General features: G+C 37.5%; 1 protein-coding gene across 1 annotated transcript; it reads left to right on the plus strand.

The window, feature by feature from the left end:
• The first annotated feature begins 16 nt into the window (after positions 1-16).
• LOC121727049 (neuroligin-1-like) lies at positions 17-25169 on the plus strand. Its single transcript, XM_042114730.1, has 13 exons — positions 17-207; positions 486-703; positions 3254-3412; positions 7741-7929; positions 8695-8780; positions 8980-9147; positions 10619-10739; positions 12449-12645; positions 22420-22542; positions 23072-23217; positions 23525-23652; positions 23809-23961; positions 24044-25169. Exons 1-13 carry the CDS (start codon positions 17-19, stop codon positions 24946-24948), a joined length of 2784 nt encoding a protein of 927 aa, XP_041970664.1. The 3' UTR covers positions 24949-25169.
• The last annotated feature ends 912 nt before the right edge of the window (positions 25170-26081 follow it).

A 26081-nucleotide genomic window follows, 5' to 3' on the forward strand; every position in this document is an offset into this window, starting at 1 on the left:
CTCGCCCGTGCGCGTGATGCGCGCGGATCGCGCCGCGCTGTACGCGTGGCTCGTGTGCTGCGCCGTCGCCATATCTACGCACAAGTACAGTACGCGCGTCATACGCACCAAATACGGCCCGCTGCGAGGGATCGTGGTTCACTCGCATCCGCAAGTCGAAGCCTACCTCGGAGTCCCGTACGCGACCCCTCCACTAGGAAGCCTAAGGTGATTGAAGTTATTGATATTAGATAGTATTTTTATACAAAACTGTGTTTTGTTCTTGAACGATACGTCAGAGAAATGGCTAGACAGACAGGATAAAACTCAAATATTGTTCAACTAAACTTCTTTTGTGAGGCGTAAACCTACAATCGACGTGTACTCTATGCAGATTGCAGTCACATAAAAATAGTCAAAAAGTTAAGCTAAAGATAGACAGTAGACACGTAAATCGTAAGGGTAGAAAATATAACATGTTAGGATAATATATTTATTATTTATAGATATATGCCACCGGTAACACCGTCTCAGTGGCGGACTACGCGCTTAGCAGACGCCGTCGGGCCCGTCTGCCCCCAAGTACCGCCCAGCGCGACGCCCCGGGAGGAAGCCCTACTGTTGCACCCGCGCGCAAGGATCAAACAGCTCGAGAGACTACTACCAATGTTGGCCAACCAGAGCGAGGACTGCCTCTACGTCAACCTCTACGTGCCAGTCAATGGTCAGTATTTTGTCTCATACGACTCATATAATTTAAAATATCGATTTTTCTTTTCCTTAATATTTTACTTCAGAGCTTTCAGTGAGAGGTTCACATTTTATTATATTTATCAAAGATATGCTTTAAATGTTTTGAACAATATACTTGAGTGAAATCATTTATTTATGAATTCCTTTTTACTTGTATGGCTTGAATATAACGGCTTTAAATAATACGAGCATTAAGACACTCCAGTCATTTATCAAAGGGAGACAAAGTTATTTACATATTTGTCAGCCCAAGCCTTCTTCCGGGGCTTAAGAAATATTATGTACATTCGTATATACATCCCGTATTTTATATTATAAAACTGAATTATTATTGCTTAGTAATATCATGATATAATATGGTGTAAGAGTACAACAATATTCACACACAGTTTGAAATTAGCTGACTGTGCTAATGCATACTTGTGACCAGAGCGGTTTTAAAACCCACCGAAAATAACTGGACGACATTTTAAGCATATTTTAAAAATTTCGCGTATAAAATTAGTCACGTATTTTAAAAGCACAGTCCGTGAAAATTTTCACCCATTTTAGCTCAGCTAAACTTTTAATTTAGGAGTAAGTATATTTCAACGATTTATGGAAAGGATTTTTAAAGTTTATCATCACGATTTTCAGGAATTTTTCACCTTTGTTTAGATACTTTTAAAACTTCTTTGTTATTAGTGACCGGCTTGTTATTGTTTGAGCCCGTTAAATATTTATAGTATTCTCATTACTATACAACACTGAATTTACTTTAGATATTCATGTATAAAACAGTTCAATATTGCTTACTTATGATAATTTCAATGTAATATCGATGTCCAAGGCATGGTGGAACGAGATACCTGAATGTCAGTGGCGGACTCGGTCAGGGCGTCAAGGCTTCAATTCCGTAGTGCATTGCAGTGCGTGTCGCCCCTGCAAGCAGTGCGGAAGTGAGGTTGAGACACTCCACAGCTACGCTCCAAGAAATACAGTAACTTGTGAAGAATGAAGATGGCGAAATGCGAAGATAACTGGATTATGGGTGTTTACAAGGATTAACAGATTTTGATAATATATGATAAATAACATAAGTATATACAATATACATTTTACCGGTAAAAATGAGTCTTTCCAAAATTTTAGCCTAATAACTTTTGTATTTTATGTTATGAGCCTTCAAAGATGGATATGCAAGTCGATTTAAAAAATAATAATAATTTTAAATATTAGTATACCATTCGGTAAGTTATGCAATTTATAATATTTTTTCTTATAAAACCACTTTCATAGACGCAATATTTAATATAGCTATCGAACAGAGATCTTCCGCGATGCGTACAAACTAGCGAGGCGTGACGTCGTAGCTCGTTGACACTTTGTAAGGAGCGTTTTGGGAAGGTTTATTTTATGTAATTTTCGAATTCTTATATCTCGGATTTCTTAAGATATCATGTCATTCTTTCACTGATGTTTCTATTTTTGAGAGTTGTTTTAATTACCAATAGGGAACTAGCCTACTGAAGCGAACAAAATTGCTATCGAGTTTAAACCTTTGTAACCCAATTAACTATTTCTATATATTAATTAACATTATAACCTTTTCCAGGAAGGCCTAGATTTCGATATATTATTAAATGGCTTCAATAAGGAAGCCATTTAATAATATATCGAAATCCAGGCCTTCCTGGGAAAGGTTATAATGTTTGTTTGACGCGGCACTCGTCAGTTCTATTGTGTGTACTGTGTAGTATCGCTGGGACTCGCACCGCTGGCGTTTCGCACTTGGGCGGGCTTTTGTCTCTACCGCCGCAATTTCGTCCGGCCGATGATTTCGTGTGTTATAAGCGGCCGTAATTTCCCACACTACGAGCTTATTAATTAATATGAAAATACATGTTACGTATGTTTACGGTTGTTTAAACTTGGTTTATGTATGTTATTCAAATTGGTAAGCCCACTGTTTTGTATTCTAAGTAACTCTACATTGTGTTTCTTATATACTTTCTATGAAATAAGACAGAACACTAGGACCGGTATAAATAGTCAGTACTCAAGATGCATCTCGGTTTCAAGACACGGTTCAGGCTCTGTGATTGGTTGGCTGTTAAAATTTTGACCAATCATAGAGCCTGATTGACTATTTATACCAGCCTAGGATCGCCGTAGATTTTTTTTTATATTATGAATTTATGTTATACGTTATGCCGTAGCCAGTAGCTTATGCAATTAAAATTATGTCATTATAATATACAAACAATTTATAATTAAGACTTTCAAAGTCGAATGTGACTTCTTATACCTTTTATGTAGTACCTAACCTACTTTCAGGGGCCACATATTATAGGCTACAATATATAACTATACAATATATAATTCAGGGGTCTATTCTTATGCTTCGAATGTGCCTTCAAGCGCAGGCTGTCTTACATGCGAGTAGCGATAGACAGTCTACATGCGAAGTGACGTTCGGTGCATGAGATTGGAGTCCCAGCTTTTATGTATGTTCAGGGGCATAACTACTGTTTGTACTCAGGTGCGGAGGGCGAAAACGAGGGCAGCGGGCTGCCGTGCCTGGTGTTCGTGCACGGGGACTCGTACGAGTGGAGCTCGGGCAACGCGTACGAGGGCACAACGCTGGCCGCCCACGGCAACATCATCGTCGTTACCATCAACTTCAGGCTTGGAGTGCTTGGTAATCACCTTGACCCACTTTCGTAGCGAGATAACCGAAAACCCTGGGACATAAAATGAAGTAAAGTAGGCCTCAACCAGTGGCGAAGCAACTGGAAAGGCTTAAAATGAAAATTTTACGTCCCGTGCTTGTAAACTTCTGCAAGCAAAAATGTTTACAATAATTATGGCGAGCGAAGCGAGCCCTAGTATATCCCACAAGCTGTACATTTTGAGGTACACTTTACGGAAAAAACTATCACGCCTATCGATTTGTGCTTTAATATAGTATTTTTAATTATATGTAGATGTGTTATCAACTTATCAGTCAGTCAAGGTGTGACGACGCGAGCCCTCACAATTCACAAAGCTCGGCTTTTAGCTAGTTATTTAAAAGACACCTAAGAAACAAAGTCACACCTACAAAACGTTTAAAATTTATAGATTGTAAATCAGATAATATGAGAGTGAGCTTGGGTTCCCGGTGCGCCGCCCTATCTTGTCCCTTATTAGCTACGCCACTGCCTTGACCTATGATTTATGAATCTATTTTTAGCACGTCTATTTAAGGTTCTACCGCAGACTGGAATTTAAATGCGGAATGTTCTTTTGTGAATGTTTGTTTTAAAATATATCAAAGTTTATTTAGTGTTATTTAATAGTGCCTTGCATTTTACCAAAAAATAACATATATTTTGCAGCTTGCCCATATTATAATAGAGTTGGCGCCAATTAATAGTGATTAATTAATTCCGTAATGAAACGTCGGATATCGTCCCTGATACATCCGTGTTCCGGACCACGTCGCCCTCAAATTGACGTGTCCACTGTCCACGGGGTTCCGGAGCAACACGCAATATGTCAACACGCATCCCACGCATCCCACGCGCCCAAACCAAACACTTCATTATCTGGATTAAAAGTGCAGGCATTAATTGTGTTGCACGATAAATACTTGTCAGTTTACTTGAAGTGTAATTTAACACGGATTTTATATAAATAACAACTGCATTTGCGCCCCGCTGTAATTTAACGCTACATGATGTATGCGTGTGTTCTGAATTAAATATTAAAGAATATGTTGCAGTAAAAAGTTATAATAGTTTTATGCTTTAAATATTTTAATGTGCATTAAAAAAGTATCCAGTTGCTTTGAAAATTTTGCAAATGTTACTTAATAACTCTTAATAATAATTTCATCTAAAAACATTTGAAACGAAAAACTATAGTAAATTTTGTGTTGGTTAAAACCTCAGAACAGGAAAATTAAAACACAGCATCGCAGGCAACACAAAGTGGTATTAAGTTACAAAACCTGAAAATCGAGTTTTCTATTTATTGGAACAGACAAAAATGTGCCGCGTATACCACGAAAACAGGTGTATTGATATTTGAAAAACTGACTAAAATAGGGCGTGCTAAGTCCCGGGTGGGACACGCACTGACAGAAATGTACTGCGAACACTAAACTATGTATAATATAATAATATAGTTATATAACCCATTGTAACCAATTCAAACTACATAATTTTTATATGAACTTCATTTTTTATATATTTTATTCAGAGAATTGAGAATTCACAACTTTCTAATTTTATGAGACAATAGTTTTTCGTCGATTCTGAAAAACTTGCCATTTGACTTAAGAGGCCGGGTGCCATCGAAATTCTCATACATACGTAATACCAATATAATTTTCTCGTATGAAAATATTTAACATGTTTGAGTTATTTTTCAACATAAAATAGTAATTACCTAGATTCCTACACAAAAATTTACTACAAGATATTTAAACTCTAAAAAATATTTTTTATAAAATAAAATAAAATAAAAATAGCCTTTATTCTACCACCATACAGGAATATTGCTACATTATTAATTATTATAATTATATTAGAATGTTGCTACATTAATAATTTTATTAGAATTACACATTAATATATATTTTCTTAAATCATTATTATTGGTATCACAACAATTGCTTTAAACATTTTAACTTGTTAATTTTAAATATTTTTCAATTATAATTTTAATAATAATAGTAATATTAGTTTATCAATATCTTATTAGTAATTCCTTAAACCTAAGATGTGGAAGTCGCCTCTTTGGCGTAGGCCTCCCCCAGTCTTCTCCAGGTATCTCTGTCTCTCGCTTTCCTTCTCCAATTTAATCCACATTTTTCCTTGAATATATCCTCCCATCTTTTTCTTGGTCTCCCTCTTTTTCTCTGTCCTTCCCTCGGTTGCCATTCTGTTATTTTATTAGTCCATTTTCCATTGTCCATTCTGATTACATGTCCTGCCCAATTCCATTTAAGCATTCTAATTTTCTGTAAAACATCTGCGACCTTAGTCTTGCTCCTTATAGTTTCATTTCTGATTTTATCTATTATCTTTATGCCCAGCATGCTCCTTTCCATTTGCTATCTTGTCTTCATCTTTCCTCCGTAAGGACCAAGTTTGACAGCCGTAAGTTAAGCACGGTAGAATGACAATATTAAATAGTTTACTTTTAACATCTATGCTCACCTCTCTATTTTTCATGATTTCTTTTAAACTCCAGAATTTTTTCCAAGCAATTGCTATTCGTCTATCAGTTTCTTTCTCTGTCTGGTCTTTAAAGGAAATTGACTGTCCTAGATAAATATACTCTTTCACATATTCTATATCTTGATCGTTCACTCTTATAGGTTGTTAAAATTTTTGTTTTAGAAGCATTTATTGACAAGCCCACTTTCTTGCTCTCCCTTTCTAGGTCTTTTATCATGTTTTCTAGTTGTTTACTGTCTTCAGCAAATATGGCAATATCGTCAGCAAAGCGTAAATGGCTAAGAAATTCTCCATCAATTTTTATTCCTTGATTTGTCCAATTAATGTTTCTAAATACCATTTCCAGTACAGCCGAAAATATTTTAGGTGAGAGGGGATCTCCTTGTCTCACTCCTTTGTTTATTGGGAACTCTTCTCCTACTCTTTCCAATCTTATTTTGGACCATATCTTGCAATATATGCTATATAAAATCTCTATATACTCTTCATCTACATTTTGGCTTCTTAGGGCTTCCCATATGGCATTGTGTTCCAGTGAATCAAACGCCTTCGTAAAGTCTACCAAACAAATGTACAAGGTCCTTCCAAATTCATTACATTTTTCTATTAGTTGAGTAACAACATGTATATGGTCTATTGTTGAATAGTTTTTTCTAAATCCTGCCTGTTCTCGTGGCTGATTCTCATCTAAGTTCTTTGTGAGTCTCCCAAGAATGATCTTTGAAAAAACCTTGTAAACATTGCTCATCAGACTAATTGGTCTATAATTGTCTAGGTTAGCTCTATCTCCCTTCTTATAAAGTAATGTCATTGTAGATTTTGACCATTGATTTGGAGTATTTCTCTTTTCCAGAATGTTGTTAAACATTGATTGCAATGGTCTTTGTAGAGATTCTGACAGAGATTTTAATAGTTCATTAGTTATGAGGTCTTCTCCAGGTGCTTTGTCGTTTTTTTGAGATTTGATGGCTTGTTCTATCTCCGCTAGCAATATGGAAGGTAAGGTCTTGGTTTCAGGTTTCCTGTTTTCTGAAATATATTTTTTGAATATTTTTTAGTATTTAAATATTTTGTAGTAAATTTACTATTTATTTATATATTTTTTTGTGTTTTACTATATTTTTAGTGTTTAAATATTTAGTAGTAAATTTACTACAAAATATTTAAACACATTTTTTTTGTTTAAATATTTTGTAAAAAAAATGTGTAGGAACCTAGTGGGTAGGGCTGCGGTCACTTACCATCCTTACGGCCGCAGCGAGCCCCACATACTCGTGGGGGAGTGGCACCCGGCCCCTTAATACAGTGTTGTATTGGATGTGCCATATTATGTAAAAATTAGACGTTTCTCATTTTGATGAGACACAATATTATGAAAGAATAAAGAAATATTTTACTATCCTATAATATTACCTGGAATGAAATCGGACGAAAACGGTCAGACAGCAGGAAGGTACGTAACTGCCCTAATATGCTAGGACAGTTTCGATAAGGAAAATGTCGTCGAAATTGCCTTATTACCCATTAGCCTGCTGATGCAAAAAATACCTGAACATGATATCCATATTTATGGGACAATAGACACTTTTATTTTATTCCGGGACTTTATTCGTAGACACAAGAGATTATCTCCGACAACGGCAATTTGTGACGCCAAGTAAAACTTAAAGCGACAAAATCGTGATAAAATATCTCAATGTCCTAAGCAATGTTTGTCTCTCATGTAATAAAAACTTTATATTTTTATTACATGAGAGATTTTAATTTCAACGATATCAATATTTGCTGACGTTCCGTCCAGGTTTTCTGAAGACTGGTGCCAAAGGTTCGGCGCAGGGAAACTTCGGTCTGATGGACCTGGTGGCCGGTCTGCACTGGCTGCGGGAAAACCTGCCTGCTTTCGGTGGTAACCCAGAGAAGGTTACGCTAATGGGCCACGGGACGGGCGCGGCGCTGGCCAACTTCCTAGCCGTTTCACCAGTCGCCAGAGGTTGGTTTGGTGTTAACCAGCTTATTAGTAACAAAAATTCTGTAGTAAAATATTTGCGAAGTTATTCAAAATTTTGAAGTTTCGAGCTACTTTAGGTTAAGCTACACTCTTAAAGAAATTATATTGATTTTGATACAACCAAAAGTTTAAATAACCAGAAATATGAAAAAAGGCCTACTATATTGTAATAAATTGGACTTTAATAAGACAATTTCAAAAGGATATGAATTAGAGGATACGCTATAATAAATATAATAGTGTCTTCATAATCACCGCCGAGGCGACCGCGCTCACCGCGGAGGGACGGCCTGACGTATGGCCTGCCTATTGTTGTCGACGGGTAGATTTTAATCCATTTTCATCTCATAAATCATCAAAGCACATTTATTAATATAATTTAACGTTGAAGTACATAATATGAAATATGAGCTTAAACGCACATTTATATGTGCGTTTAAGGTACCTGATTTAAATAAATAAATAAAAAATAAAATATATTTTTTTTTAACAATGACATGACGTTTAAATATTACGCCTACCTACCTGTTTGCAAATATCATCTATTTAAAACAATAATAATGCGTAGTAACACTATTATAATCCTGATTCCTGAACGCAAGTACAATCTAATCATGACAAAAGATAGAAATGTTAAAACGGAAAGAGCGACAGACGTTTGATTAATCGATTTGTTTTCGGTGGGAAAACTCCATTATGCCAGTGATCCACGGGAATAACAAAATTAAATTAGGTTATCCGTTTCAGAACTACTGAGGCGCGTCATCTTGTTAAGCGGGTCGGGGCTGAGCTCGTGGGCGTTGCAGAGGGAGCCGCTCACGATAAAAAGAAAGGTAGATAATGCTGCATTAACGGCATACTAAGCGTCGGCTTCGAGCGAGGCGACGCGAGTCATTTGAATAAATTAGTTTCAGTAAACTACACCGTCAGAATCAATCGAGGCACTTTGTCGGGCGCCCCGGATTCCGGATCGATTTTTGATTAGAGCACTTTGTTTTCCGACGGAGAAAAAAGTTCTCGAATGTTTATTAGGTCGCGGAGCAGACTGGCTGCCACGGCGACCTGCTGGAGGACGACCTGGCACCGTGCCTGCGGAACAAGCCGCTGGCCGAGCTGCTGGCGATACGGCTGGACCCGCCACGATTCTTGCCAGGATTTGCGCCGTTCGTCGATGGCACAGTTATCGTCAATCCGTCTTCTGTAAGCAATAAATACTATACAGCATGACTGGTGAGACATGTTCAATACTCGAGGACGTGATATTTGGCTATTATATTAGATGAAAAAAATATATAAAAAATTATATATCAATTAATCACTGAATAAATGTAGCTTAAAGTTAAATATATATTTAACTTTAAGCTACATTTTATTATAATATAATATTTACCCAACGCATGGACCCCGCGCGCGGGAAGGGTAGCGCGCGGCGCGGGGCGCACACCGCCGCGCCATCCGCATAGTAATTTACAAAGAGTGTCCATGATTCAATTATTCAAAGGGTAATTTGATCAAAATTAATTACCTGATTTTATTACATAATAATAATGAGAGTCGAGTACCGATTACCTACTCTCCTTAAGTATTAAACATGTCTCACCAGTCATGATGTATTGTTCTACGACTGTGTCACAAAAACAAAGAGAAAATATTTTGTTTAATATAACATTAAATAGTAATTTAGATTACTTATTATTCACAATACTTTGGGGCTTTAGGTTCTCGAGAGTGTCATTACCACTAAAGCCGCCGAGTCTGAAAGTATGCGTAACTTGGCTTACGAGCTTAAAATTAGAATAGGTTCAATAAATTTTCATTATCCACTCCAACTAGCGACTCGGTCCGACTAGTTTAATGGGCATTGTCCAAAAAAAATCACATGTACTTTTTATATTTTTTTTCGTTAAAATAGGGTATTTTAAGAATATGAATTAAATAATTTTGAAATTCGTTGGCTAGTTTTTTCTCAATAAATTTTTAAAGTTTCGCTCTGACGTCATCATCGGCCGCAATTGACCTCTGTAGTATATTTAAATTTCCTTTCAATCTTATTTATAATAGCTGCTTCGTCAAATAAAAGTTCTCATTATGTGAAAGCTGATACGAGAAGCTTACCAAAAGTTCGAAACTTAATGTTGGTCGAATTTATTGCTAATTTAACGCCATTGAAGGTCAAACAAAGGTTAAACATATTTGTTAAAAAATATAAGTAACTAATGGGTATTTTTTTCGTTTATATACAGAAAAACGATCACTGACCTTATTCCTCGAAATGTTTTTGTAATGAGCAAAATTTAAAAAAAATGGACAATCCCCATTGATTACTTTAATATCTGATCCGCCTGAATTCGTGGTGCACATTTATTCATTTGGAACTATTTTAACCTTTGACTTTGGATACCTTTTTTAATAAAGTTAATTAGATTATTCCGTTTTGTCGATGCTCATTTCCAAGCAAAGACCTAAGGATACGAGTATGCTTTGCTTCACTTCAGACAGTTTCGAACCAGACTAAAGGCATGTTTCACCACTTACTGATAAGTGCCGGATAGGCTATCCACAACTTATCTGAGAGATACTCGATTATTCATCTGTCAGATAAGTTGTGAATACCCTATCCGGCACTTATCAGTAAGTAGTGAAACAGGCCGTAAGTGGTAATGTTTCCCAGGGTCCACCTCCGACAGACAGCTCGCGGCTGGGCGCCGGCGCCGCGGCCGTGGCCAACGCAGCAGGACACGAATTAGCAGATTTTTCACACCGAGAACTCATGTTCGGTCTCACCACTACCGGTATGATTTATTACAATAAATATTGTAATAATATTACTCAGTTCATCTCATGCAGGGTGTAATAAAACAAAGTGATAATAGGTACATTAAGATGACGTGTATAATCATAATAATAATAATAGTATCTATGGACGCTTCACACCACGTCAGTCTGGCCCCGTGGTAATGTACCTGAAGGACTTGTGTTACGGGTACCAGACAACGGAAATATATTTAATACTTTTATAATTTACATATATTTAAGATTTTTATTATATCATACACTTATTTAATACACATCCATGACCCAGGAACTTCGAAAACTTTTTTTTTGTTCCGTCGGTGGGATACGAACCCGCGACCTCCGGCTTGAGCTACCAACAGCCCACCAACTGAGCCACAGAGGTCGTGTATGAGTCCCCTGTATAGAGTTCACTGTGAAAGCAGCTAATAACTTTTGTATCGGCAAATTCATGACGCTGAGGCGCTTACCTCTGCAAAGCACAAAAAAAATATGCTAATTAAATACTAATTAAATACTTTCACGGTTAACTCTACCTCTATATAAAGGACACATACAAACCCTAAAGTATTTTAACTTTGTTTTGTTACTACCTGTATTTGGTACATCTTATAATTTCATTGTAAATATAATTATTCAAACAATGTCCCAACCAGGGTACAATTGTTTTTATCAAACTTGTTATTATAATAAACAACGGCATTCTTCACGGTCTTCACTTCACTTGCATTTGAGTGAAAGGGTTGTCTTTTGCCGGCAAAAGTACTTACAACACTTTTTAATTAGTTCCTTACGGCGGCGGACGTAAAAATAAAAATTGAAGCGATAACTCTAGGAGTTCGCAATGTTTTTCGAGTGTTGAGACAAGATAAGGAAAGCCAATAGAATACTCGGGATCTGTTTTGTTCAACGACTTTACCCTCCGGCGAGGGACTGTTTCAAATGAAGCACCCGTATGGACCTTTTCCTTTTGTACCGACGTAAATAGGAGAAAGGTACACGATTGTGCGAAATAAGATTTTATAGTTTATACTTCTGCAAATAGAGATAAGGCTCCTAAAGTATTAGAATAAGGCCCGAGACGGCTTCGCTACGCTTGTCCTCAGTATTTAGGTATTTATGGTCCTCAGTAGTAAGGTATTCTGTTGGATCAACCGAGCTTTTTCGCTCGTTAATGCGGATATTGATAATATTTACGTTAATATTGAATGGGACCAATAGTTTACAATATGTACTTATGCAAAATGAAATCTTCGTAATTATTCTACGTTATTGATGCAAAATCAACGGCTGCGCAATATGATAATAGTAGAGCGCATGCAATATGCATGCATTATGCTAAGATTGAATATTCAAAATTATCGTCTGCGTACCTGCTCAGTAGTAATAAATTTACTTTAGTTCTCACGCTCTCTGATTAGCGAGCACCGTGAGTCCCGAATAAAATAATTTAAATATTACGTTTCAGGCGAACTCGCGAGTGGTTTGCATTTTTAAAATATAAATAATTACGCCATTAGCATATAGACTAGAGAGTCGATTCAAAAGTGATATTCAAATTTAAGAACTAGGTTTATGAAAGGCGCGCTGAAACAACTATGTAAAGCGTTTTACATTTAGATAACTTTTCCCCTTTTTTAATTAAATATAAATGCCGCTGCGGCGGATCATAAATTTATGCAAATGAATGACATGCCATTACTTGCAGAGTCTTACTTGGAATTCAACGCTCAAGACTTGGAGTTCGGTTTCAACGAGAGCCGGAGAGATCGAATACTGCGCACTTTCGTCCGCAACGCCTACTACTTCCACCTCAACGAGATCTACTCCACCCTGAAGAACGAGTACACCGACTGGGACAAGCCCGTCCAGAACCCGCTCAGCGTTCGCGACGCCACGCTCGAGGTATGAATAATGCTGCCGATGTTTACCCTTTATAATAAAAGTGATGGATGATATGAATCGCGAAATCGAAACTCGTTTATAGGCTTACACCAAAATATCACGCAAAGCGAAACAACAAAGACGATACGAGTATAATCCTCACTTGTGTTCCCGTGAGCTCGGCGAGGAGCGACTGGAGACAGTAATTGCAGAGGCGTCACGCCAGGTCCCGTATATTTCAATTTCGCCGACAAAGATTGAACGACAATATATATTTGCATACTAATCTCGTCATTGATATTCACTCGAACTGCCTCATATCCTCGAGTGCCTAGCGTTATTGTCGAACTTTTTCTTTCACATAAATCACTCGACATGCTGATTTTATATTTCGTTACTCGTATAAGAGAGGAGAGAAGGCGGCGTCGCGTAGTGGATGAAAATTAAAATTGGAAAAGTTGTTTGAATGATTGTTCCTCCCTGTGATATCTAGGAGAGCAAAAAGGTTTCATAATTTTATGAAGCTGATCTAGATTTAAATATTGTAATAAAATTTATTTTACGACTTACGCTAGAAAATGAAGCGCTATTTTTGAGAAGGATAATCCACTTAGGGAAGTCTTCTTTCGTATCTTTCGATCTCGAATGATTCCTTTTCTTCAAACGGAAGAAACGAAGAAGGACTTTCTTCTCCAGTTCGTTTTACACTTATTTAAGTAATAAGCAGCTTAGAGAATAGTAATGGAAATGAACGCGGCGACAATGACAGTGGAGGCACTCCGCACTCCGCACTCCGCACTCGATCGCCGAGTATTGTCGGGCATCAGACGATCTTAATTTAGCCGTCAAGTGGTTTTCACAACTCACCGGCTGCGGCGTACAAAGGAAGTAATGACGCTCCGTACGCTGAATACAAGATGGTATCGTCGAAACGGTTTATTACGTGAAATATCTCCGGAACACTCCGTCCCCCCTCGTCCCTCGATCCGTGTTCCACATTGTGGCGTGTTAATTGCCATTTTGTATGAATGAAATGTCTCGTATTATGTTATTATGACATCAATGCACCTGAGATTTTTTTTGATAATTAAACTTAGATTTTCACAATCTTTTGAGATCATGAAGTGTTCGTCTGCGGAAAGTGCATAGGTATGCATTAGCTATGTCCACACTATGCACTTTTATCTTAAATTTTCGTCATCTTCTTTCATTCAACTTTCGTTTTGGCGCATTCAATAAATGTATACGTCAACGAACGCAACGCCAACATTGTAATTTTTATTCAGTTGCAGTGCCTGTCAGATTATTGTAACATGTGCGATGAGAACATTTTACTGGATGGAGTATGTGCGACTTATTTGGTCATAAGAAATTATAGAAAAAAAAGACCCAAGCGAAAGTTTTGGATACGGTCAGAGCGCATGCGTCGCGGGCATGCCTCACGTGAGGCACAAAAAAAGGCACAGTGTGGACATAGCTATTCGCTTGTTTTCCGAACAATTACGAACGTTAAGCTAGTACTTTATAACGTTGAATGAGTGAGTCGTTGAAATGCTTATATAACCTTATTGCGTTTATTATGAAACACAAAAATGTGCAATGTGACATGTAAGATACATATTAAAGCGTTCGTCATAAAACTCTGAGCTGTCAATATAAAAGTGACCACAAAGGATATTATATCTTTACTAAAATATTTCGTTGCGTTATTTACATTTTAACGTGAATGCAGTTTTCATTGAATATAAAGCTAGTATTTTTGAGGTAATATTTTCGGTGACCTAGCACTTTTGATATCACATTTTTTATGTAAAAAGCTTTAAAATAAAAAAAAAGTTATCGTCGATTCAATAACAGATATTTAAGTGACGTTTGATATTTTATGTACTCTTTAATTCATAACCAATAAACAGCTTTTACAGTAAAAGCTCGAATACTGGTAATAGTCTAACATTTTACCCGCAAATCCAAGGTTTTATGAAATAAATAGATAAATTATTAAAAAAGAACAATTTTAATTCGGTGAAATTACGGCATGTTAATACACGTTTTACACGTTTCATCAATTTTATGTTTACTTCTTAATATGTAGGTTTTCGATATGAAATAACGAGTCATTTTTATTTAATTTTGGATTACGTATGAAAGTTGTTTAAAATGTTTTTTTTTAATGAAATAAGGGGGCAAACGAGCAAACGGGTCACCTGATGGAAAGCAACTTCCGTCGCCCATGGACACTCGCAGCATCAGAAGAGCTGCAGGTGCGTTGCCGGCCTTTCAAGAGGGAATAGGGTAATAGGGGAGAGTAGGGATGGGAAGGGAAGGGAATAGGGGAGGGTAGGGAAGGGAATAGGGTAGGGGATTGGGCCTCCGGTAAACTCACTCACTCGGCGAAACACAGCGTAAGCGCTGTTTCACGCCGGTTTTCTGTGAGAACGTGGTATTTCTCCGGTCGAGCCGGTCCATTCATGCCGAAGCATGACTCTTCCACGTATATTTTAATTTTAAAATACTTAATCTTAACCTTAGATCTACGAAGTGAATGGTGGAAATTATTCAAATCGCTAAACTTGTAGGGCTTTCACCGTTGTATAAACTTTTACTAGTAAGCCCTTTATATGACATTTTTCAGTCAGCAACATAAACTGTTCGCAATTTAAATATTTTAGGTTTTATTTTTATAAATTAATTGAAACTATTTTAAAATTAGTAATAACTACATCCAAATATGTTTCGTGTATGTATTTCAATTTTATTGTTTAAAATGTTTTTCAATTTTACATAGATATACATAATTATTTAGAAAAGATGCATCGCTGAATATCTGTTAAATGAAAGTTTATTTGTAACATGGCGAGTTTATTAGTATGCCGATGCCGTTTAAAAAGTTTTTATCACAGATTTACGAGATAAGGCGAACGCCCCCGGCAAACATCGGCTCTCGGGATTACGGCAAATGGCTGCATAATACGCGTCTTAGTGTTTTATTTAATATTCCAAGCGCCGGCGCTCGGTTACTTTGGCGTACTTAAATATCATTTACGCTATTTCATTGGGTTCGTTTCTCTAATTGCTCGTTGCTTCAGAAGCGACGACTCGGTATTAGACTTCCGTTCACGTCCGACGATTTGCGAGATTTATGACGTAGATTTGCGTACAATGTCACTGGTCGTCTACAAAAAAAAAATGTCACAAAATACAGCAATGATATTATTTATTTATATATAAATCTAATAACTTAGTTATGTTTAAAAAAGTATATCATATTTATATAATAATATTATATCTGTAAAGAAAATACTTTCTTCATTTTGAATATACGCGCGTTTATTCAAGCTACCGTAGTTCAGGAGTTATCCGAGCGTGGCGTGTCATGTCGGGCTGTCATTGTCATTGTAAATGTCAAAGACAAATTTTGCTGAGTTCATTTTGATTTTGTAATTTTCTTATAATTTTCGAAAATCCTTATTAATTTTCTAGTTAATTTTGTAGTTGTTGTTAGAGGTGATAACTTTTGTTGTCGTTTCTTTGTTTCAGGTAAGATATTAATGTTATGTACAAAGTACTTAAAGATTCTGTAAGTTGTAACCTATTTCAAAAAATATAAAAATGCTAACTTTGTTTCAGAGAAACACACTGAAGTTTTTATTGATTTACGATTAATCCTCTTATATATCATCATCGGTGCAGACTTAGAGTAAGAACTTTGTTAAGGATTTTTAAGTTACAATACAACTTGAAAATCCTTAAAAAAACTTCCGAGTCGAAAGTTCAAGCGATACGGTGAATTATAATGATGATATTGTGCGACGGAATCCGGCGAGCTTCGCGGAAAACAACAGATAAATGACGAAGTTCGTAGTTTCCCGCTGAATATTTATCGAGTTCGGCCTCAGCAATTCTTCTCGTGTGTGAAGTTTGCCGCATGTTCGCACTCTTCTTATTTTAAACACCACAGTTTTATTCTGTTTTTCTGGAGTTTTACACTATCGAGTTATTGTGATGTTTGAGTTATTTATATAAATAATATTGTTGCAACGATCTAATTATACAGAGTTAAATAGTTTCTTATAATATTATACGGCAAATAAAATATTATCTTCCTTATTATATCTCGCCAAGCCCCACTTGGGCAGGTCTGGGTTAAATATTTAACAATATGGTGATATTTAACAATATTTTGATTAGTTCTAACTCAGATCTGGGCAAGGGGACCTAAAAGAGTCAATGTTGCAGATTTTTGAAATAAAATTTGCAACAAAAGCAAACATCCGTCCCAGAATCGTCGTCGTCTATAACTTCGAAATTTATTTCCATTATCAGGGACCCGTAATACAATTTAGGAAGTGTTAAAGCGTATTTGAGACTTCGAAACGATATTAAGTAGATTATTCTGTAAAATATACATTTATTCGAAGTTTGAAACAATGATTTTCCCTCAGTTTGGAAGGATCCTTGAATTTTTTTTATTATCGACATGCCTATCCTTTTAAGTTTTTACACTGTAGCAACTCCATAGTTTTATTACACATACATTTATTAAGTGATTATATTAAAAAATATTAAAACTTTAAAGTTTGCATTGACGCAACTTATCACAAAACAATATTAGTTAAAACTTATTAGTTTTATTTTTATTATATTATGTTATTAGTTTTATAGGCTACTAGCTATCCCGGTGAACTTCGTGTCACTTTAAAACCTTCCCTGGACTTCTACGAATATTTTAAGATTAACATCAGCTCAATCCGTTCAGCCGTTTTCGAGTTTTAGCGCGACTAACACATTTGAAAATCCATTTTTATATATAAGATTAATTTATAGATTCCTATCTATAAATTAATCTTATATATAAAAATGGATATTAGATAGTTATGTTATGCAGCTATATAAAATTACCAGCTGTCCCGGCAAATGTTTCTTTGCCATATAAAGTATTTCGGCCGTATTATTTTATTGAAGTGACTAAATAAGTATGTCACTATGGCAACGTCCATCGCTATCCCGTCGCACAAACATCAGCCCAATCCGTGGTCGCCGTCAGTGTCGAGTTGTAATAATTTACTATTATTTATTCAACAAATGCATTTATCATAAAAAGTATCCAGTAGCCGATTCTCAGACCCACTGAATATGCTTATAAAATTTGGTTAAAATTAGTAAAGCCGTTTCGGAGGAGTACGCGGCCTAACATTGTGGCACGAGAATTTTATATATAAGAATAACTTTTCGAGAAAAAAATATTAGTATAAAAGTTTTATACTAATATTTTTTTAGAGTTACCCCTCGACAGTGTGAGATGTAATTTGGATAATTTGCATATCGCATGTGTTGTGGAACAGCGTTGAGGAGAGGCATAATGTGATGGAAACTCCAATGAATTGCGAATTGTGGAGTTAATGATTTTCTGCTTTTGTTTTTTCCTTTTCGCTGTACTCAATCAGTAAACTCGACCGAGACTTAATAAGCTTTTCAAACTCAACGCCACCCTTTTTCTTTTTCACAAATGAAAATAAAAGTTTTATGGTTTGTGTAAAATGAATTTTCTTACTGATTTTATCATTAATTATACAGAGTGTAACAAATCAAAGCCAATACTTTAAGATGTGTATGTGTCTTTTATATAGTAGAGTTCACTTTGAAAGTAGTAACGTCGAAAGATTCTTTTTTTTTTTTTTTTCTTATTAAATAAGGGGGCAAACGAGCAAACGGGTCACCTGATGGTAAGCAATTACCGTCGCCCATGGACACTCGCAACATCAGAAGAGCTGCAGGTGCGTTGCCGGCCTTTTAAGAGGGTATACGCTCTTTTCTTGAAGGTTTGCAGGTCGTATCGGTCCGGAAATACTGTTGGTGACAGTTCATTCCAGAGTTTTACAGTGCGCGGCAGAAAGTTACGCGAAAAACGCACGGTGGATTCTCTATGCAGGGGACTCATTAATAGCCTCGACATGTATTATCACTTTGTTTTGTAACACTTTGTATAGGTAGTCGGTACCTATCTTAAATATATAGGTACACGTTTCAAAAAAGGCAAAGCTATTTGAATTAGCACATTAATAAATAATTATTAATTATTGATAAATACCTTTTTTGTAACTTTGCGAGTTTGAAGTTGGTATTCTAATCAGATACGTAAAGTCAGCTGAACAGATATCCATACTGTTAATCATCATCATCATAATATTAATACGCGAACGAAAAACTTTGTAACCCTTTTTACGAAAAATGGGGAAACGTAGGTGCATGAAATTTTGCACAGTTATAGTTTATATATGGTGAAGGAGTACATCGAACTAATATTATTTTGAAATTATGCTTTTATCATACATTTTTTTAGCAAATAAAACATTACACACACTACAACACACCTACATGAGAAATGACAGATTTTTGAGTGACATGCCTATACATACGAATTATACTCTTTTATTTATGGTTGAAGTCTGTTGACAACAAGTTGACAAATTGAAAATGGATTATAGTTTTTTTTATTGAATCTTTAGATACTATTAGACAATGCTTACATGGCCAGTCTGAGATCAGCTGAGTCCCAGAGACAAGAGTTGAAAAAAAAAATGATAAAGTCAATATTTTTTACCAAATACAGGTAGTAGTCCTAATGTCGTTGAAACTAAGGTCGAATTTCGACCATTGGGCGATCTCTAGTTCAATAAAATATGTGAAAGTGTATCTCATCCGCCCGTCTTTCTGTTGATGACCTCTTAGTGTCTAAACACAAGTATGCCGAATTTCCGCGGCGGAAGTTCGGCTTGATTACGCCTGCAATGTATTTTAAATTACCGATGACGCACCATGCCGAAATTCCGTCGCGTTATAGGTATATGCGTTTGACATTGCTGACGTAATCATGCGGAATTTCCGCCGCGTTGGTGAGTTTAGACCACAGATTCTAGATTTTCCTGTTCTGAGGTTTAAACACTTAATCACGCATAAGCCGTCAACTATATCTAGTTCTCAAGACATGTATACCTTTGTTTCTTGGGAAACTTCTTTTGCTTTGTACCAAACACTATGATATTCCGCCGAATTACATAATAATATATGGCAACGCCGCCGTGGTCTAGTGGTATAGAGCGCGGCTCTTGACTCGGAGATCGTGGGTTCGATTCCCGCGTTGGATACATGTTATTTCCAAGTTTGGTTAGGACGATGCAGGCTGATCACCTGATTGTCTGACATGTAAAAAGTCGGTCCTGCGCCTGATCTCTCACCGGTCGTGTCGGTCTTCCGTCCCACTGGGTTATGAGAGTAAAGGAATAGAGAGTGCCACTGTGTACTGCGCACACACTTGGGCACTATAAATTACTCCTGCGTAGCTGGCCTGGTTTCAGTGAAACCGGCCACCGTCACCGAAACCGGTGTGGGAGCTATTATTATATGTCTAGTAGACTGATTTGTTTATTGAGATGTAAGTAAGCAGGTAATAATAGTAGTAGTGTGATAATAATACATTCTATTGTTGTATTTCATTTATTACTAAAAAGGTTAAATTGATTGTATTAAAATATATTCAATCATCTCACAAAGTTAGTACCCTAATTAGTCAGTTAAACAATTCACGATTAATTTCTGCTTTCATAGTTGCTCAAAGCGATAATCTCTTCCATAATTACCAACAAAGGCTGTTAATTTTCAAAGTGTAGTCAAACAAGTACCTACTCGTCGATGCTAGAGTTTAGACAAACAATCGAGAATCGAGAAATAATTAGCTATGCGTTCGGCAAACAATCGTTACGGGAAATTAATGTTTATTTCCATCGCTGGCGTTACACTGGCGTTAGTACGTTATATAGTTGCCGATTTGTCTAATTGAAGCTCTCAGGCCGCCGACAAACGGGCCGCAAGTCGACAGGTTATTGTCGATTTCATATTGACATGTGGCTAAGCGCTTGTGGTAATTATGTGTATGTGTAGTTACTATCAACAGTTAAATTGCCATAATACTACAATTTACCTTTATTTTATAAAAGCTGAAAGACAATTTTTCTTATTTGTGACCCCTATAGAGGTAAACACGACCAGCACCTATGGAATTTCAGTCGCGGTTACTTCAGGAGTTACCTTGGCTATACAGCGACGGCAAGGCTTTTATTTTGCAAAAAAAAAATACTTTCATTAAAATGTATTGATATAATATGAAGTTGCTATTAACAAGAAAATATACGAAAGATTTTACCTTTAAGGGTTTTCTGATAAAATTATTTAAAGCTAAGTGGTGTGTCTTAAATACTTCACAACGCATCAGATAAAAATAAATACATTGTATAAAGGAGCGTCTATATCAAGTGTTGTACTATAGTTTATGTTTTATCTGTAACCATTACTTTATATTAACCTCAGGAGAGAAAGGCAGAAGGCGGGTTCTCATTTACCATACGAAGATAGTACGCTAAACATACAAGGGAGGTCGTATGTATTGACTGAACCGTTCGCCGATCTTAACATAGCTGCTGTAGTGTTTATGTTTACACAACTCAGCAATTTCAAGAGAATTCTCATTTCCCATCTAAAGAATCCTTAATTTTGAAAAACTTTTCAAGCGTTTTTTTTTTCATAAAGTCATTTCAACAGGTCTTGTAAATAGTAAAGGTTATAAGTAAATTAATGTTTTATAATAAAAAATATTATAGTTTACCGTGTTTCTCGCGCCACCGCCGTCCGCAAACTAATGGGTTAGAAATTTTCCTGAACGACCATGACTTGTATTTTCCCAACTCACGAGTTAAGTTTAAACACAAATAAAAAAGTTCAGCGCCAGTCATGGCCAAAGCATGATTTAGAAACGTTCACAAGCGGAAACGTATCATGAAGACATAATGAACGTGTTTTGAATTTACAGGCAGATGGAGAGGCAGGGTTCCGTTAATAATGCTAACGTTAGTTGACTTTAATAAATAAAATGTTACTTAAATTTCCGGTACCTGGTACCTGTAACACAACTCCATCAGGTACTTACCACGGGGCCAGACTGACGTGGTGTGAAGCGTTCATAGATATTATTATTAGTCGGGTGCCGCTTGGGGATTGATGGGTTATTTTGTAAGACTTTAAAATACCATTTCGTATTGTTCATTTCTGTACGTGGGTAGTAACACAGGCTAATGTTTTAGTGATCATATTATATAGCCACTAAAACCACAAATGTTAGTAGCGACTACGGTACCCACTTAGCGCATGGTGGGCCGTTAGTGAGCATAGCGACCCAATTCCTTTAATAAGCGCAGTTTATGGAGACATAAAAATACCCTTTCCTATATCCTCGAAGCTGCAATTCAATAAACTACTGAAAGAATATAATCTGCTGCCAATAACCAGATTAAAAGATATTTCCAAAATAAATCCCATATTTACGTTTCGATTAAACAAAAATGGCATTTCGGTGTAAGGATAACTAATCGGATGTGTACTTGATCTATGAGTTAACCCGACACTACCAAAATGTTAGCGTCTACCCCATTTGCGAGGTGATATATTTTCGCGAAGTGACAACGGGTCCCCGACTCGCACGTACCGCGCCCTCCTCAATCATTTAAGACGCTAAACTATGCGACTTTTCCTAGCTAAGCACTTTTATTGGTTTACGGTAAACATTTCTCTGTCAAAACACCTTATAATCTAAAGGACTCCGAGATAGTTACTCGCATATTTTAGCATTAAGATTTTTATTTTTCTTAATTCTTATTTCTTATCTAAGGGCAACCATTATACGCAAACAAGAAAGGTCCCGAAGATTCGTATAATCATTGTGGTGTAATTAAGCATGTCCGTCAGGTGCTGAGCGACGGTCGTACGGCAGCGCCGCTCATCCGCCTGGGATACCTGCACGCGCTGCGCGGGGGGACCACATTCTTCACGCATTTCCACCACCTCTCGCCCGACAAGGATTATCCCCAGGTATAGCTGACTCATCCTGCTTATGATTACGAGACAAAATTTAAGAAAGGGGTATGAAGATTTTGGCCGACCTACTTTCGTTAAATGTCTTTGATCGCGTTCACGAATATTTTTTTCAAAAAGGGATAGCTAACATCAACACAAACAAAAAATAATCTTGGACAAAACTGCGTAAGGTGTCACATTGGTAAAACTTTAGCAGCTCATATCTTCGAAATGTGACTCGTTATGTGGGATTATTTTTTGTTTGTATTGATGTTAGCTATCCATTTTTGAAAAAAATATTCGTGAACGCGAAAAAACACATTTAACGAAAGTAGGTCGGCCAAAATCTTCATACCCCTTTTCTATATAAATAGCACAGAAAATTGTGATGGTTTAGTTATTTTAAAAGAAAAAATAAATGGTTGCTCATATATTAGGGGTGAACACTGAACATGTTAACAATAATATTTGATCGAAGTTCACAATAAGTTTGATTTTGGAATACATATGGAGGAAATATTATGATTTAATTAATTTTTAACAGAGGCCGGGTTCCGTTCACGGGGAGGAGCTCCCGTACTACCTCGGAGTGCCCTTATCGCTGTCGCACCATCTGCGCAACTTCACACAGCAGGAGCAAAAAGTTTCGAAGCTTTGCATGCATTATATTTCGAATTTCGTTAAATACGGGTGAGTAATAAGTTTGGCCAGCTCCACGTAGTTCGGAACTACTAAGTTTGTTGTTTGAAGTATTTCTTCGCGTCACAGGAAGCCCGCGACGGCGGCGTCTTATCGTGAGTGATTTCCGACACCTAACTACAAAGTGTTTAGACTTTATCAAAGCGTTTGTGAGTTAAACTCGATTGCTAGCGCTTAAACTATAAAGTCGAACATCAATTGACTACCGTACACACTCATTCTATATTAGCTAGGGTTTTAAAATATTTATTTGTGTTGCTAAGCAGTGTACGATTATAATATTCGATAACGTTTTTAGAAATCCGAACGATCCCTCGGCCACCCCGCCCCCCAGCCCCCTGCTGGGCGAGACCCCCCGCCTGGGCCCGGACCAAACTCCCTACTGGGACACGTACGACACCATCAACCAACTCTACATGGAAATAAGTAAGCCGATATACAGAAACTCTAAAAATAAAAAATTAAAATTTAATCGCTCAGGTACGCCAAGGCTAAATTAAAAGTTAGGGGCTTTCGTCGAGTTTTGCTATTTTTTTTATTACTTAGCCTGATTTATTGATCGGAACGTCCCCGCTTGCGTAGGTGGCAAGTCCGAGATGCGGAGCCACTACCGCGGCCACAAGATGTCGCTGTGGCTGTCGCTCATCCCGCAGCTGCACCGGCCCGGCCCCGAGCTGCCCGACGCCGCGATGAGGCACCACCACTTCCAAGACGACAGCGCTAACTACTACGAAGGTTAGATGCGATGTACTGCTTCAAAGTCCTACCTTGTTTTATTAGTGAACAAACGTTTCTAATAAATGACGTTCCCACTTAGGTGCAGTGAGAACACAATCCCTGTCCCGCGCCAGCATCCCCCACGTGGTACACGTGGACGGCGGGTCGTCGCGCGGCGAGCCCCGCAGCACGCCGACGGCCCGGACGGCCCTGCCCAAGCCGTCGGCGGCTCCCCCGGCGCAGTCCACCGAGTGCCCCCCTAACGCGACGTCCGCGCCCCCGCAGACCGACGACGCCCTTCTTCGGAGATTGGCCTCGTCCCACTACCAGTCCTACACCGCAGCCCTCACGGTCACGATAGCCGTCGGATGCTTCCTTCTCCTCCTCAACGTCCTCATCTTCGCCGGCATCTACCACCAGAGGGGCTCCCGGCCTCGTCGCTGCAAGGACGACCTGGCGGAGGCCGGGAGCTCGTCTTCGTCCGACAACTATGACGGCAAACTGGATTACGAGGTTCACACGTTCAACGGCAAGGGATTCGGGTTCGACTGCAAGTCCGCTCACGTGCCGCGGAGCATCGGCTCCAAGTTCGACCTGAGGACTCTGTCGGACTGCGGGGAGCCGACGTTCGGCGAGTACAGCTGCTACGACGAGAAACACCGCGCGGCGCGGAGCTCGCTGCCGGACGTCAGCGTCGGGAGCGCGATCGAGGCGGGGAGCGTCGTATGCATCGACACGCAGAAGCCCGACATACAAAAAATCGAGGCTCGAATACAGGACGTCGTGAGCAGGACGAGCACGTTCGAGCCGCGGGTCGCCGACAGCTCGACGCAGGTGAAGTTCGGTCCGGTGCCCGAGGGGGCCGAGGCGGCCGAGTCACACGACGAGTCGGAGCCGGGCGCGGCGGGCGGGTCGGGCATCCTGCGGGTCCCGCCCGCCCCCACCGCGCCCGCGCCGCCCGGCATCATGAAGAAGCGCGTGCAGATACAGGAGATATCGGTATGAGAGTTGGAGAAACTGGACTCTGCGGAGGTCGTGGTGAACACGCGGACTAAGTTGTGAATAAATGGTGTAAATAAAAGTGCTGTGTTCTCGTGAAACGTATAAATTATATTATTATGTACATAGCTGTGAGTATTAAGTATTGAAAATGTGAATTGACTCTAAGACTTCAAAGTTTTACTATACAAATAGATAAAATAATAATTGTAAATATTTAAAGATTATCGTTGCCAAGTTACCTATTTATTTGACTTAGATAAAATATTAATATGTTGATTTGATTCAAAAGGTTGTTTTTTAAAAGTATTGGAATATATTATGACATAGCAACACTAAGTAAAATATGTTGCTTGCTTGAGATAGTAAAATTTTATCACCTGATACCTAAATAGGTATGGTATGATACACCAATATTCTCGATGACTTACACAAATTTTATTTATAATTATTTAATGAAATTTAGTTTGTTATTATTTTTAGCAATATTCCGCGAAATACGCGGAATATTGCTAAAAATAATAACAAACTAAATTTTAAGCTATGGATTTCCCCAAAGTCACGCCTGATTCTATTAACTAATTAAATGAACCAAATACCAATTATCGTTATACAATGTACAGTAAAGAAATGTTCGTAAGCCATGATTCACGTGTTTGTCAGGCAATGATATTTATTATTGAATTAATGCTCAGTATTTATTTAAGATTGTTTACTTTTGGCTTAATCATAGATAGTGTTTATTATATTATCCCATACAAAACATTACACATAATTAATGTGAATATTACAATAACATTAGCGCGTACGGCGAAACACTAAACGCAACCAGAAATAGCATATTGTAAAAATAAATTTTAATAACAAAGTGTCTCAAATAATAGTAGAAGAATATGTATATTATTGAGTATGTTGTGATCTTTTGTAAAATAATGAGTGTTATCTAAGTAGTTTTTGATAAGTAATATTAATTCAATGACACATAGGCGAGCACTACAGGTGTTTTTGTTACTATTCCGTGCCGAGTTGAAACATGGTTCTGTATCATGTTGTATGCCCCATGGTATATACGCAAATGAACAAACTGAGACACCATTATCAAAACAATATAATATCTAATATATATTTAATTTTTTCTC

This window comes from Aricia agestis, chromosome 1 (genome assembly GCF_905147365.1).
Source record: "Aricia agestis chromosome 1, ilAriAges1.1, whole genome shotgun sequence".
Lineage (NCBI taxonomy): Eukaryota > Metazoa > Arthropoda > Insecta > Lepidoptera > Lycaenidae > Aricia > Aricia agestis.